We start from the raw sequence: 14,145 nt of genomic DNA on the forward strand, positions 1-14,145 counted from the left end.
CCCTGACGCATGTGTCCCGTGTCACTGGAAGTAGTACTGTATGTGAGTGACATCCGCATCCTGTGCTCCTCTCACTGACCACCAACGAAAAAGGTGCCCCTTCCGGAAGTGCGGCGGGGGCCAGATAAATGGCCTCAGAGGGCCGCATGCGGCCCGCAGGCCGTAGTTTGGGGACCACTGCCCTAAAGTATAGGCACTTGTGAATTAAGCTAATCAAGTCCCAAAAGGCCCAAGTTTGGGGTTTCTGAATAAAGAGAAGTCTGACACATTTTTGGAATGATATATGAGAAATGACCCTGTAATATAACGAACTAGTTAGCGAAAAGGATTGAAGAATGGGAGACTTGGTTTACCCTCAGTCCTGTGGGTCCTAAACAAAATGACCTTTAATGTGGTGGTAAAAAATAGAGCAGCCTCTCTTGAAATTATGCACTGTAACAGCTCAGTTATTTCTATCATTTTTGGACAGTAAAATGTATATACTAACATTTTGCATTGAATCCTAGCTTAGTCTTTAAAAACATGTCAGTATTGTTTTAACTTTGTAATTACATATTTCCATGTAGCACTTATTGGTATCTGGACTCCCATATATTTTGCTTGTCTTTCTTTCCCAACTGGAATGTAAGCTACATGAGGGAAGATAGTGTGTTATTTTGTTTAGTGTTGTGCTCCTACCAGCGTTTAACACATAGTAGCTATTCGATCAGTATTCATAGAATAAATATATAGATGAATCTTTCTTTCTGTGACACCAGTCCATTTTTCTTAGAGAGTACACTAGAATATCTATTTTTGAAGAATGATCTTACTGTATTTTGGGATCATTGCATTCTCCATAGCATCTTATTGTCCAGGATAGTAAATTAAAAAGATATGAGCAGTCATCTCTGTAAATGACCCCAATTCATGCCTCAAACTTTCTTTCAGTAAATCCCTGAAATTGGCTTGTCATTCATTCGACTCTTTTTCCTGTAAGTGAAATGTTAACAACAGCAACAAAATTCTGGTTATTTGAGGACATCAGTTACTTGGGCTTCAGTTTAATGAGAATTTCAGTATAATTAGAAGATGAAGATATGCTTTTTTTTTTTTTTTTTTTTTTTTTTTGCATTTTTTTTGCATTTTTCTGAAGCTGGAAACAGGGAGAGACAGTCAGACAGACTCCCGCATGCGCCCGACCGGGATCCACCCGGCACGCCCACCATGGGGCGACGCTCTGCCCACCAGGGGGCGATGCTCTGCCCATCCTGGGTGTCGCCATGTTGCGACCAGAGCCACTCTAGCACCTGAGGCAGAGGCCACAGAGCCATCCCCAGCGCCTGGGCCATTTTTGCTCCAATGGAGCCCCGGCTGCGGGAGGGGAAGAGAGAGACAGAGAGGAAGGTGCGGCGGAGGGGTGGAGAAGCAAATGGGCGCTTCTCCTGTGTGCTCTGGCCAGGAATCGAACCCGGGTCCTCCGCACGCTAGGCCGACGCTCTACCGCTGAGCCAACCGGCCAGGGCAAGATATGCTTTTGATCATTATTTTCTTGAGTGCTCATATGTGCTAGGGTATAGTGATATTGTACATTATCACCTTAATTGTAAAACAAATAATATACTGTCTGATCAAGGACACAAGAAAATGGATGAAAATTAAACAGAAAAGGAAAAAAATATTGTCTGCTTTGAGGCAATGTGACCACCATACTATCTGTCGAAAGGAAGAAGTACAGTGCTTCATTATTTATGACAGACTCAGTGTAGAGGTAAGCTCTGGCCTTGAATTAGATTAATACTTGTTCACTACCCTTGTTAGGTGATCTCTGCTGGGATAGGCTTTATCTAGTGCTATCGACTCTCATCTCTTTCCTGATGAAACGTCTTCTGACTTCTGCCTAGTCTAAGAAAAGCATCAGGATAAAATTATCGTTGCAATTTTATATGGGATTAACTTTTATCAAACTCAGTGCATCAGTGGCTTAAAAAACCCTCCAGCTAATTTGTGTGTCCTTCTGCTCTGTCTTAAAAATAGTACAACTAAAAAGACTCTTAAAATAATTAGACAAGAAATGACTTGGGGCTTAGGAAAGGGTTTAACATCCTGGCGACATTTGGACCTGCTTATAATAATTGGTATCTCTTTAGATAACTGTGACTCGGGACACCCCTTTTGCCAAGCTCAAAAATTTGTAACTGTCTTTTCCTCTGAACAAAAAGCTTAATCACCAAATCACTTTGTTCCCCGAATGTTGGTTCATTTAAAGTAAGTCAACCATGCTGTGAGTGTAAGGAAGCCAGGTTTTGTACTGCATAACTTTTGTTTTTACTGGAGTTTATGTAGCAGGCACAGTTATCTGTATACAGTACTTTTAGGAGAGTAGTTAGTAAAATTTTAATTATTTTTTATCTTTCACTTATCATTGACATGCAATATTATATTAGTTTCAGGTGTACAACCCAGTGATTAGACATTATATAACTGACTATGTGATCATCCTGATAAGTCTCACACCCACCTGACACTATATATAGTTATTAAAATATTATTGACTATATTCTCTATGCTATTCTTTACAGCCCCATAATTATTCTATAACAACTAATTTGTATTTCTTAATTCCTTCACCTTTTCCACCTATCCACTCAAACCCCCTCCCATCTGACAGCTGTCAGATGTTCTCTGTATCAATGAATTTGTTTCTACTCTGCTTGTTTATTTCGTGTTTTAGTTTCAATTGTCGATAGATGTGTATTTATTGCCATTTTATTCATATTTTTAATCTTCCCCCTTCTTCTTAAAAAAGACTCTTTAACATGTCATATAATACTGGCTTGGTGGTGATGAACTCATTTAGCTTTTTCTTGTCTGGGAGGCTCTTTACATGTCCTTCAGATTCTAAACGATAGCTTTACTGGGTAGAGTAATCCTGGTTGTAGGTTCTTGCTTTTCATATCTGAATATTTCTTGCTACTTCCTTCTGGCCCGCAAAGTTTCTGTTGAGAAATCAGCTGACAGTCTTATGGGAGCTCCCTTGTAGGTAACTAACAGCTTTTCTCTTGTTGCTTTTAAGATCCTCTCTTTGTCTTTAACCTTTTGCATTTTAATTATGATGTGTCTTGGTTGGGCCTCTGGGTTCATTTTGTTTGGGACTTCCTGCCCCTCCTGGACTTGTATGTCTATTTCCTTTACCAGGTTAGGGAAGGTTTCTGTCATTTTTTCAAATAGGTTTTCAGTTTCTTGCTCTCTCTCTTCTCCTTCTGGCACCCCCATGATGCCAGTGTTGGTGCGCTTGAAGTAGTTCCACAGGCTCCTTACACTATCTTAACTTCTTTGGATTTTTTTTCTTTTTGATATTCTGATTGGGTATTTTCTTGCTTCCTTACAGTCTTTTTTTTTTTTTTTTTTCTTTCTTTCTTTTTTTTTTTTTTCTGAAGCTGGAAACAGGGAGAGACAGTCAGACAGACTCCCGCATGCGCCCGACCGGGATCCACCCGGCACGCCCACCAGGGGCGATGCTCTGCCCACCAGGGGGCGATGCTCTGCCCATCCTGGGCGTCGCCATGTTGCGACCAGAGCCACTCTAGCGCCTGAGGCAGAAGCCACAGAGCCATCCCCAGCGCCCGGGCCATCTTTGCTCCAATGGAGCCCTAGCACGGCGGAGGGGTGGAGAAGCAAATGGGCGCTTCTCCTGTGTGCCCTGGCCGGGAATCGAACCCGGGTCCTCCGCACGCTAGGCCGACGCTCTACCGCTGAGCCAACCCGCCAGGGCTGCTTCCTTACAGTCTTAATCACTGATTTGATTCTCAGCTTCCTCTACTCTTCTGTTGATTTCCTGTAAATTATTCTTCATTTCAGTTAATGTATCCTTAATTTTATTATTTTTATTTTTTATTTTATTTTTTCTGAAGTGAGAAGTGGGGAGGCAGGCAGACAGATTTCCCCATGACTGGGCTCCGCCTGACCGGGATCTACCTGGCATGCCCACCAGGGGGCGATGCTTGGTCCCTTTGGATGTTGCTCCACTGCAACCGGAACCATTCAAGTGCTTGATGTGGAGGCCATGGAGCTGTCCTCAGGGCCCAGGCCAACTTTGCTCCAGTGGAGCCTTGGCTGCAGGAGGGGAAGAGAGAGACAAAGAGGAAGGAGAGAAGGAAGGGTAGAGAAGCCAATGGGTGCTTCTCCTGTGTGCCCTGGCCGGGAATCGAACCCAGGACCTCCACATGCAGGGCTGATTTTCTTTTTTTTTTTAACAGACGCAGAGATAGACAGGGACAGACAGACAGGAACGGAGAGAGATGAGAAGCATCAATCATCAGTTTCTCGTTGTGCGTTGCGACTTCTTAGTTGTTCATTGATTGTTTTCTCACATGTGCCTTGACCGTGGGCCTTCAGCAGACCGAGTAACCCCCTGCTGGAGCCAGCGACCTTGGGTCCAAGCTGGTGAGCTCTTTGCTCAAGCCAGATGAGCCTGCGCTCAAGCTGGCGACCTTGGGGTCTCGAACCTGGGTCCTTCTGCATCCCAGTCCGACGCTCTATCCACTGTGCCACCACCTGGTCAGGCCTTTTTTATGATTTCTATGTCCTTACTAAGTTCCTTGAGCATCTGTATAACCATTGTTTTGAACTCTGTATCTGATAGTTTACTTGCCTCTATTTTGTTTAATTCTTTTTTGGGGAGATTTCTCTTGTTGTTTCATTTGAGACTTGTTTCTTTGTCTCTACATTTTGGCTGCTTCCCTATATTTGTTTCCATGTATTGGGTAGAGCTGTTACGTCTCCTAGATGGGGTGGTAGAGTGGCCCTGTGTAGTAGGTGTCTTGTATGGCCCAGTGGTACAAACTCCCCAGTCACCCAGACTGGGTGTTCCAGGTGCGTCCCTGTATGGGCTTTGTGTACTGTCTTGTTATATTTGAGCCTTGATTGCTGTTGGTGTCACTGGGAGGTATTGACCCCTGGACTGAGAGAGAGAGAGAAAAAAAGAGAGAGAGTAGGAAGCATCAACTCGCAGCCACGTCTTATATGGCCTTGACTGGGCAAGCCTGTGGTTTTGAACCGGCGACCTCAGCATTCCAGGTCGACGCTTTATCCACTTCACCACCACAGGTCAGGCAATTTTTACTATAATTAAACCAAACCCATTAACAATATGGGGCATGGATAATGCAGAAGATTGATTCAAGAAAGAGAAGACATGATTCTGGGAAACTATTCTAGACCAAGTAATGACTAGTAATTGTTGAAATGTAAGGCACACTGGGGCCTGTTTGTATCGATGATTTTATATTTAAAAAAGGTTCCTGGCCCTGGCCGGTTGGCTCAGTGGTAGAGCGTCGGCCTGGTGTGCAGAAGTCCCGGGTTCGATTCCCGGCCAGGGCACACAGGAGAAGCGCCCATCTGCTTCTCCACCCCTCCCCCTCTCCTTCCTCTCTGTTTCTCTCTTCCCCTCCCGCAGCCGAGGCTCCATTGGAGCAAAGATGGCCCGGGCGCTGGGGATGGCTCCTTGGCCTCTGCCCCAGGCGCTGGAGTGGCTCTGGTCGGGACAGAGTGACGCCCCGGAGGGGCAGAGCATCGCCCCTGGTGGGCGTGCCGGGTGGATCCCGGTCGGGCGCATGCGGGAGTCTGTCTGACTGTCTCTCCCCGTTTCCAGCTTCAGAAAAATACAAAAAAAAAAAAAAGTTCCTGGTGTGTCTTAACTTTAAATGAAGGAAGACCTAAGAGTAGATATTACAAAACTAGAAAGTACAATTAATATCTAGGCTTATCTATTTCTGGTTCATATTCTTCCTTTAGACTGTTTCAAATTAACTGAATTTGATCTATTTAAACATTTAAGAGCAGAGCTTTATTTTATTTAGTTATTTTTTACAGAGACAGAGAGTCAGAGAGAGAGGATTAGATAGGGACAGACAGACAGGAACGGAGAGAGATGAGAAGCATCTATCTTTTGTTTTTCGTTGCGACATCTTAGTTGTTCATTGATTGCTTTCTCCTATGTGCCTTGACTGTGGGGCTACAGCAGACTGAGTAACCCCTTGCTCAAGCCAGCTACCTTGGATCCAAGCTGGTGAGCTTTGCTCAAACCAGATGAGCCCACGCTCGAGCTGGCGACCTCTGGGTCTCAAACCTGGGTCCTCCCTTCCCAGTCCGATGCTCAATCTACTGTGACACCGCCTGGTCAGGCTAAGAGCAGAGCTTTAAAATGCTATACTTTGTTTTAATTATGAGTTTCTGATCTTTAAAAAAAAATCTTTTTTTGAGATGAAATTCACATAACAGAAAATTAACTGTTTTAAAGTAAACCATTCAGTGATATAATAATTTACAATACCTCCTCTATCTAGTTCCAACACATTTTCATTACCTTAAAAGGAAACCCTATACCTATTAAGGAGTACCTGTTTTCAGTTCTTTTGGCTGTATATCTAGGAGTAGAATTGCTGGGTCATATGACAATTATGTATTTAACTTTGGAGGAACTGCCAAATTGTTTTCCATTGTGGCTGAACCATTTTACATTTTCACCGGCAATGAGTAGGGTTTCAATTTCTTCCCATGCTATGCGTGTGGAATGGTATCGCATTGTGGTTCTGAGCTGTATTTGCATAATGACTACTGATGTGAAGCAGGTTTCATGTGCTTGTTGGTCATTTGTATATGTTCCTTGGGCAAATATCTGTTCAAGTCCTTTGCCCTTTTTAAAATCGACTTGTCTTTGTTGTTGTGTAGAGTTCTTTCTATATTCTAGATACTAGATATATGACTTGCAAATATTTTTCCCCGTTCATATAGTTTGCTTTTTTACTTTCTTGATTTGGCCCTTTGATGCACATAGTTCTTAATTTTGATGAAGTGAAATGTGTCTGTGTTTTTTCTTCCTTTGTTGTCAAGCTTTTTATCGTGTCTAAAAATTCATTTCCAAATTCTAGCTCATGAAAATTAACCTCTATGTTTTCTTCTAAAGAGTTTATAGTTCTTATATTTAGATTATTGATCCAGTCTGAGTTACTTTTTATATATGATGTGAAATGTAGTGGTCCAACTTCAGTTGTTCTAAAACCGTTTGTTGAAGAGACTGTTCTTTCTCCACTGCATGGTCTTGGCACTCTTGTCTAAAAGCAGTTGACCATAGATGTGTGCTAGACTCCATTGTATAATATCGGTCTATATGACTCTCCTTATTTTATTTTATTTGTTTTGTGACAGAGACAGAAAGAGGGATAGATAGGGACAGACAGACAGGGAGGGAGAGAGATAGGAAGCATACATTTTTTGTTGTGGCACCTTAGTTGTTCATTGATTGCTTTCTCATATGTGCCTTGACCGGGGGGCTACAGCTGACTAAGTGACCCCTTGCTTAAGCCAGCGACCTTGGGCTCAAGCTGGTGAGCTTTGCTCAAACCAGATGAACCCACGCTCAAGCTGGTGACCTTTGGGTTTTGAACCTGGGTCCTCCACGTCCCAGTCCAACGCTCTATCCACTGTGCCACTGCCTGGTCAGGCTGACTCTCCTTATTATTATTATTTTTTTCATTTTTCCGAAGCTAGAAACAGGGAGGCAGTCAGACAGACTCCCGCATGCGCCCGACTGGCCACCCAGCATGCCCACCAGGGGGCGATGTTCTGCCCCTCTGGGGTGTCGCTCTGTTGCATCCAGAGCTATTCTAGTGCCTGAGGCAGAGGCCACAGAGCCATCCTCAGCGCCCGGGCCATCTTTGCTCCAATGGAGCCTCGACTGCGGTAGGGGAAGAGAGAGACAGAGAGGAAGGAGAGGGGGAAGGGTGGAGAAGCAGATGGGCGCTTTTCCTGTGTGCCCTGGCTGGGAATCGAACCCGGGACTCCTGCACGCCAGGCCGACGCTCTACCGTTGAGCCAACCGGCCAGGGCCCCTTATTGTTTTAAGGTAGCTTTGTAGTAAGTTTTAAAATCAGAAAGTGTGACTGCTCCAACTTTTTTCTTTTTCAGTATTGTTTTGGCTAGTCAAGGTCCCTTGAAATTCCATATGCATTTAAGAATTGGCTTTTTTGTTTCTGTGAAAATGGCTGTTGGCATTTTGATAGGGATTGATTTGACTCTAGATCATTTGGGGTAGTTTTACCATCTTAGCAATATTAAGTGTTCAATCCATGTACATGGTACATCTTTCCATTTAATTTCTTTAACAATGGTTTGTATTGTTTGGTGTGGAAGCCTTTTTACCTCCTTTGTTAAATTTATTTCTAGATGTTTATACTTTTGGGTGCTATTATAAATAGAATTGTCTTAATTTTTTTTTTGAGTTTTGTATTCCTGTGTATGGAACGCATACTGATCTTTGCATGGTGATCTTATACCCTGCAATTTTGCTGAATTTATTAGCTCTAGTAGTTTTGTTTTGGTGAGGGCATCTTTGGGATTACTAAAAATAGATAGAACCATGTCCTCTGCATATAGAGATGGTTTTACTTCTTCCTTTCCAATGTGGATGCCTTTATTTCGTTTTCTTACCTGGCCAGAATTTCCAGCACATTGTTGAATAGCAGTGGTGAACGTAGGCATCCTTGTCTTGTTCCTGATCTTAGGGGAAAAGCTTTCAGTCTTCTACTGACATTAGCTGTGGGTCTTCCTAAATAAATGCTCTTGAACAATAAAATTTTAAATGTCTTTTGCACAGAAAAGTTAAATGACATTAAAAATTCCGTTCCTCAGCTGCACTAGCCACATTCCAGATGCCCGGTAGCCACGTGTGGCCGGTCGCTGCTGTTCTGAAGAGTGCAGACAGAGAACATTTCTGTCCTCCAGAAAGTTCCATTTGATGGTGTTGCTCTAGAATCTAGAACAAAGCAGTGTTTTTTGCAATTACCTTGACTGTAAATTGATTTTGAAAGAGGTAAATAATCCTTAAGTGCGTTAATACCCTTTCAGGTTGACCAAGCCCGGGGCTAGTATTAATTTACTTGAACAGTTACGTTATACAGCAAATGAGATCCAAAAGTCTGGGAATTTTTAAAAAACCTTTGAGTAATGCACTTAAGTTTTACTGCTTTAGGTATCGCTTTTCTCGCGCACACGTGTGTGTGTGTGTGTGTGAGAGAGAGAGAGAGAGAGAGAGAGAGAGAGAGGGAGGGAGAAATTTACCTCCATAACATTACAGTTGCTTTAAGTTTATATCTAATGAACTTTTGGAGGCAAAGAGGAGTTGTAGTTTTGTTTGCAATATTTACACTAACTTATTTATCTATAGAAGCCAAATTGGAGAGTAGTGAAAGTCTGGATGAACACCATCTGTTCAGAATTGTACTAGGTAGAACTCCAGTTATGTTTATTATAAAATATTAATAATAAATTTAGTATTTCAATAATTGACGAATTAAACATTTTTTCTTATATATGGTTTTTGTTTAAAAAAAAACAACAACAAACTGGATGTAAAGGCCTGGTTGGGTAGCTGAATTGGTTAGCGCATTATCCCGATACACCAAGGTTGCAGGTTTGATCCCCAGTCAGGGCACACACAGGAATCAACCAGTGAGTGCATGAATAAGTAGCAGAACAATCCATGTTTCTCTCTCTTTCTTTCTCCCCCTCACTCTCTCTCTTCCTTTCTCTCTCAAATCAATCAATAAAAAATAAACTATATGCAAAATTTTAAGGTACCCACCACATTTTGAAACCTAGGCCATGAGGCTTTTTTTTTTTAATTGATTAATTTTAGAGAGACAGAGGAAGGAAGGGATGGGATATGGGGAAGAGGGGCATTCATTCATTGTTCCCCTTATTTGTGTACTCACTGGTTGCCCCTTTTATGAACCCTGACCGGGGATCGAACCTGCAAACTTGGTGTTTTCGGATGATGCTTTAACCGCCTGAGCTCACCAGTCAGGGCCCATGAAGGCATTTTTTATGCAGAGTTTTAAGAAAAAGTCTGCAAGAGTAAATTGACTTTTTGCCTCTTTTTCCTGAATCCGAGTATCTAGACATCGATAGGTCTTAACTTTCTTTTTCTTCTTCAGGTTTTGCTATTGTCTGTTTCTGAGAAGCGAAGCAATAGGAGGCTGCTGTCACTGGGTCCCAGGTCATGGATCGCAGCAGTTCAAGTATAGAAACCCCTTTGTACTTTTCCGCCTCCTACACTGACTTTCCCTCTTTCCAGATCACGTACTTCAGCCTCTGGTACTACAACAAGCAAAATCAGCGCCGCTGGGTGGATTTGGAAAAACCTCTCAAGAAGCAGCTGGATAAGTACGCCTTGGAGCCTACCGTCTACTTCGGAGTGGTGTTTTATGTGCCTTCGGTTTCGCAGCTGCAGCAGGAGATTACCAGGTGACAAATGTCATGCTGCTTGTTTTCAGGAAATGATCTAGTGAGATTTAAAAAGTGAAACGGAGGGTGAAGTGAGGAGATAAGAGGAAACTTTGCTCTTCCCGCCCACGCCCATAGCCACAGTATTACGTGGAGCTCCTGGTATGTGGGATGTCAGAACGCCTTACTGCACGTTGCATGAGTAATGGGCTCACAAGGCACAAAGGGATGATTAAGGGGGAACGTGTTTTGACCCTGGCTGTGAACTCTTCTTGTAGTGAGGTCATCTTTAATGCTTTTGCTGATTTGTTTTTGATCTTTCTAACAAAGACATGAGAGAGGAAGTCCTAAAGAAATTAGTCTCAGGTTCTGTGTTCATTCTTTAAGAAGATGTGAGCCGGGTTTTCCTAGTTTCTGACTCCAGCAGCTGTACTGTTGCTACATGGGAGGGAGGGGGGCCGGAGGGCTGTGAGTTCTGAAAAGTTTGGTAGATAAGTGCACGAAAAGGGATAAAGGCAGAACGGGAATTTTATATTAAGGAGTGGGATAAAGGAATTAAATATTCTTTTTTTTTTTTGAGACAAACAAAACCAAAAATCAAGAAATAAAATTTGGATTCTTGAGCCTGCCTCTCAAAGTTCTCTGAAATCCACCACTGGACTTATCTTTCTAGTCCTGTGTAACCTGACTTTGAGTCAAGCGGGGCTACTTGCAGTGCCCTGAACATGCCTCCTGCCTTTTTATCTTCGTGTCCGAGATATAGATCTTTCTGTTGTATTTACGTACTGGGATCCTACTCATTTTCTGAATTTTTGTTCAAAAGACACCTCCTCCGTGAAGCTTCTGTGACTGCCCGGCCTGCCCCCCCAGGCTGGAGGGAGCTTTGCCTTCTCCAGACTGTCCTAGAATTTGCTTCTACTTGTGATAAGATGGCAGCTGTCACAGCCTTTCACTGTAGTTATTTGTATACATATCTTATCAGTTTTAAAAGATTTTAAACCCATGTTTTCTTTAGCTTTAGCTTTTATGTAATATCTAACACAGTGCCCTGCAGACAATAAGAACCTGATACTGTCTTGTGCTCGTGGAGTGTTCTTTTTTTTTTCTTCTTTCTTCTTTTTCCAAGTAAGAGGAGGAGTGATAAAGAAAAAGACTCCCACATGCGTCCCTACTGGGATCCACCTGGCAACCCCCATCTGGGCCGATGCTTTGCCTATCTGGGGCCATGCTCACAACCGAGCTATTTTTAGTGCCTGAGGTGGAGACTCCACAGAGCCATCCTCAGTGCCTGGGGCCAGTGTGCTTGAACCAATTGCGTTATGGCTATAGGAGGGGGAGAGGGAGAGATGGAGAGAATAGGGGGATAGGGTAGGGTGCAGAAGCAGATAGATGGTCACTTCTCCTGTGTGCCCTGACTGGGAATCGAACCCAGGACATCCACACGCTGGGCTGACGCTCTACTGCCAAGTAAACTGGACAGGACTGGAATGTTATTTTTAAGTACTGACTTTGCCTTTTAATTACTGGAAGAAGATGGAAAACCAAACAAGGAAGAATCAGGTAGTAGGGATAAATATGCCCTGACTATAAAACAGATCTGAGATAGAAGTATTAAAGAGAGAAGTAGAAGCCAGGAGGAAAAAAGCAGCAACTGATTATGCTGACTCATTTGTTTAAACCTTTATTGAAGATATATGGTGTGCTCTAAGGGCTGTAGTGGTGACTGCGGGAGATAAATACACCGTGACTAAGCTTTAATCCTGCCCTGGAGGAGTTGCTCACAGTCTGATTCTGACAGTTGGTGTAAATGGGCACTTATGGGATGTTACAATAAATGCTTTAGTTAAAACACTGGATTCCTAGGGGTCGGGGGTAGGGAACATGAACAGGGAAGGTAAAGAAGTTGACTTTTTAATTGATGTTGGAAGAAATTTTTGTGCTAAGTAGAAGGACTGACTTTTTAGGGAGTTTCAGATAACTCCCAGGGAGGGGAGAGGATATTTGAAAAATAAGAGTACTGTATTCTAGATAGACATCAAGTCATGATAAAATAAGGAAAGACATTTTTGAATTTCAACAGAATGGAATGATGAAGTTTGCATTTTACAAAGATGACACATCACAGGAGGTAGACTAGAGGTGTCAGGACGGTAGGCAGGAGACCAGTTAGGAATGTACACGCCATCACCCAGCCATTAGTGTGGAACGTAGACCTGAACAAAGGCATCCGCTGGGGGAAGGGCTGGGAGACAATAGGCTTAGTAGATTCAGCCGGTAGGATTGCATGTTGATTAGGTTGAAGCGAAGCTGATGAATAAGTTGTATCAGTAAGGATTAAGTATGGCTATGTAAAGAAAAAGAACCTAAATACCTTTGACTTCTCTGGTAAAAGGGGTCCAGAGGTCAGCTGTGCAGAATTTACGGGGTAGCTCCACAAAGTCCTCAAGGACCCATGCTCTTTCTTTCTGTTCCACTGTCTTCACCACGTTCTTTCCGTTCGCTAGGTAGCTTCAGAGTCAAAGAATTCTACAGATGATCTAGCTGTTGCATTCATAGTCCGGGTAGCAGAGGCGTGAGACTGGTTCTCCTCTTGGCAAGTCATGGTCCTTTAAGGGGCCTTTTCCAGTTCCTCAGCCACACTTGCCGCATTTTAAATACTCAGTAGCAGTAGCCATGTGTGGCTAATGGCTGCCCTATGGGACAGCACACATACACACCATTTTGACCACTGCAGAAAGTTCTGTTAGAAAACACTGCTTTATATCTAACAGTTAGTTAGTTCACAGAGAAATTGAAAAATAGATGAGCGTGTCAAGTGAGCCCATTAAAGTACAATCAGACAAAAAGAGAATGTGGAAAATTCTATGACAAATCATATTTTGTCCATAAGTAACATGAAAATAAAGAGGAGGTATCTTTTTTAAAATAAAGAGAAACTTAGAAATAATAATCAAATGTAATCTGTAAAGATTGGCCAGTGAGTCTCTATTTCTCCAACTAACAAGAACAATGTGTAGGGACTATCTTACTGGGCATAAGACAGATGACCAGGTGTCTTCTACATGGTTATAGCTTTGAAATATAACCACAGTTAAGGATAAGTGACTCAATAAATTGATTACATTGTATGTGTGTGTGTGTGTGTAGGTGTAGATATGGTCAAGGATGTTCTTGTTATTCTTTGAAACTATCTTGGGCTAAGGTTTTATTTGACTAAGGTACCATCCAAATATGGTACAATGTATCATCTCAGCTGGGGGTTATGTTGGCATTGACTCTTTAAAATTGACATTTTTTTTTATAGGTATCAGTATTATCTGCAGCTAAAGAAAGATATCTTGGAAGGAAACATTTCTTGTACATTAGAACAAGCAATTCAGCTAGCAGGCTTAGCTGTTCAAGGTAAGTAATGCCAGTTGATAATGTAATTGATCTATCAGATTAAAACTGTGGAGTAGTGAGAACAGCAAGGGGTTCTTCAAGTAACTGACTTTCTATAGTAGTGTTAATATATATATTGTGAAATGCATTCTGTTACCTAAGGGGCTTTCTTGTGGGAAGAATAAATTTGGATTACTTCAATGAAATGAGACTTCTAAAAGGATAAGTATGTTTCAACAGAGAAACAGACCAAAAATAGAGAAAAAATACATACACAGAGAATTTAACTTTAATTCACAGACTTCATCTGCTGCTGGCTGATATTTTAGAAAGAAAGATCAGCCAAACAATGAGGTTGATGAGGTGATGATCACTTATACTTATGCATACATCATTTGTTTGGTTTCTTAAGCAGTTGTACTGGATTTTAGAGCTTTGTCAGTCATAATACATAAAGTTTTGCATTTCACAAGTATTTATTTGAATTGTTTAATTCTGTCA

At 42.2% G+C, this 14,145-nt stretch overlaps 1 protein-coding gene across 1 annotated transcript in view; it reads left to right on the forward strand.

The window, feature by feature from the left end:
• The window catches only part of PTPN21 (protein tyrosine phosphatase non-receptor type 21), a 72,923-nt gene that overhangs the window by 20,239 nt on the left and 38,539 nt on the right, over positions 1-14,145 (forward strand). The window contains exons 3-4 of the mRNA XM_066344023.1: positions 10,115-10,284; positions 13,568-13,665. Of these exons, the coding sequence (XP_066200120.1) occupies positions 10,115-10,284; positions 13,568-13,665 (268 nt within the window). The remainder of the gene's footprint in view (positions 1-10,114; positions 10,285-13,567; positions 13,666-14,145) is intronic.

The sequence above is a fragment of the Saccopteryx leptura genome, chromosome 6 (assembly GCF_036850995.1).
Source record: "Saccopteryx leptura isolate mSacLep1 chromosome 6, mSacLep1_pri_phased_curated, whole genome shotgun sequence".
Taxonomy (NCBI): domain Eukaryota; kingdom Metazoa; phylum Chordata; class Mammalia; order Chiroptera; family Emballonuridae; genus Saccopteryx; species Saccopteryx leptura.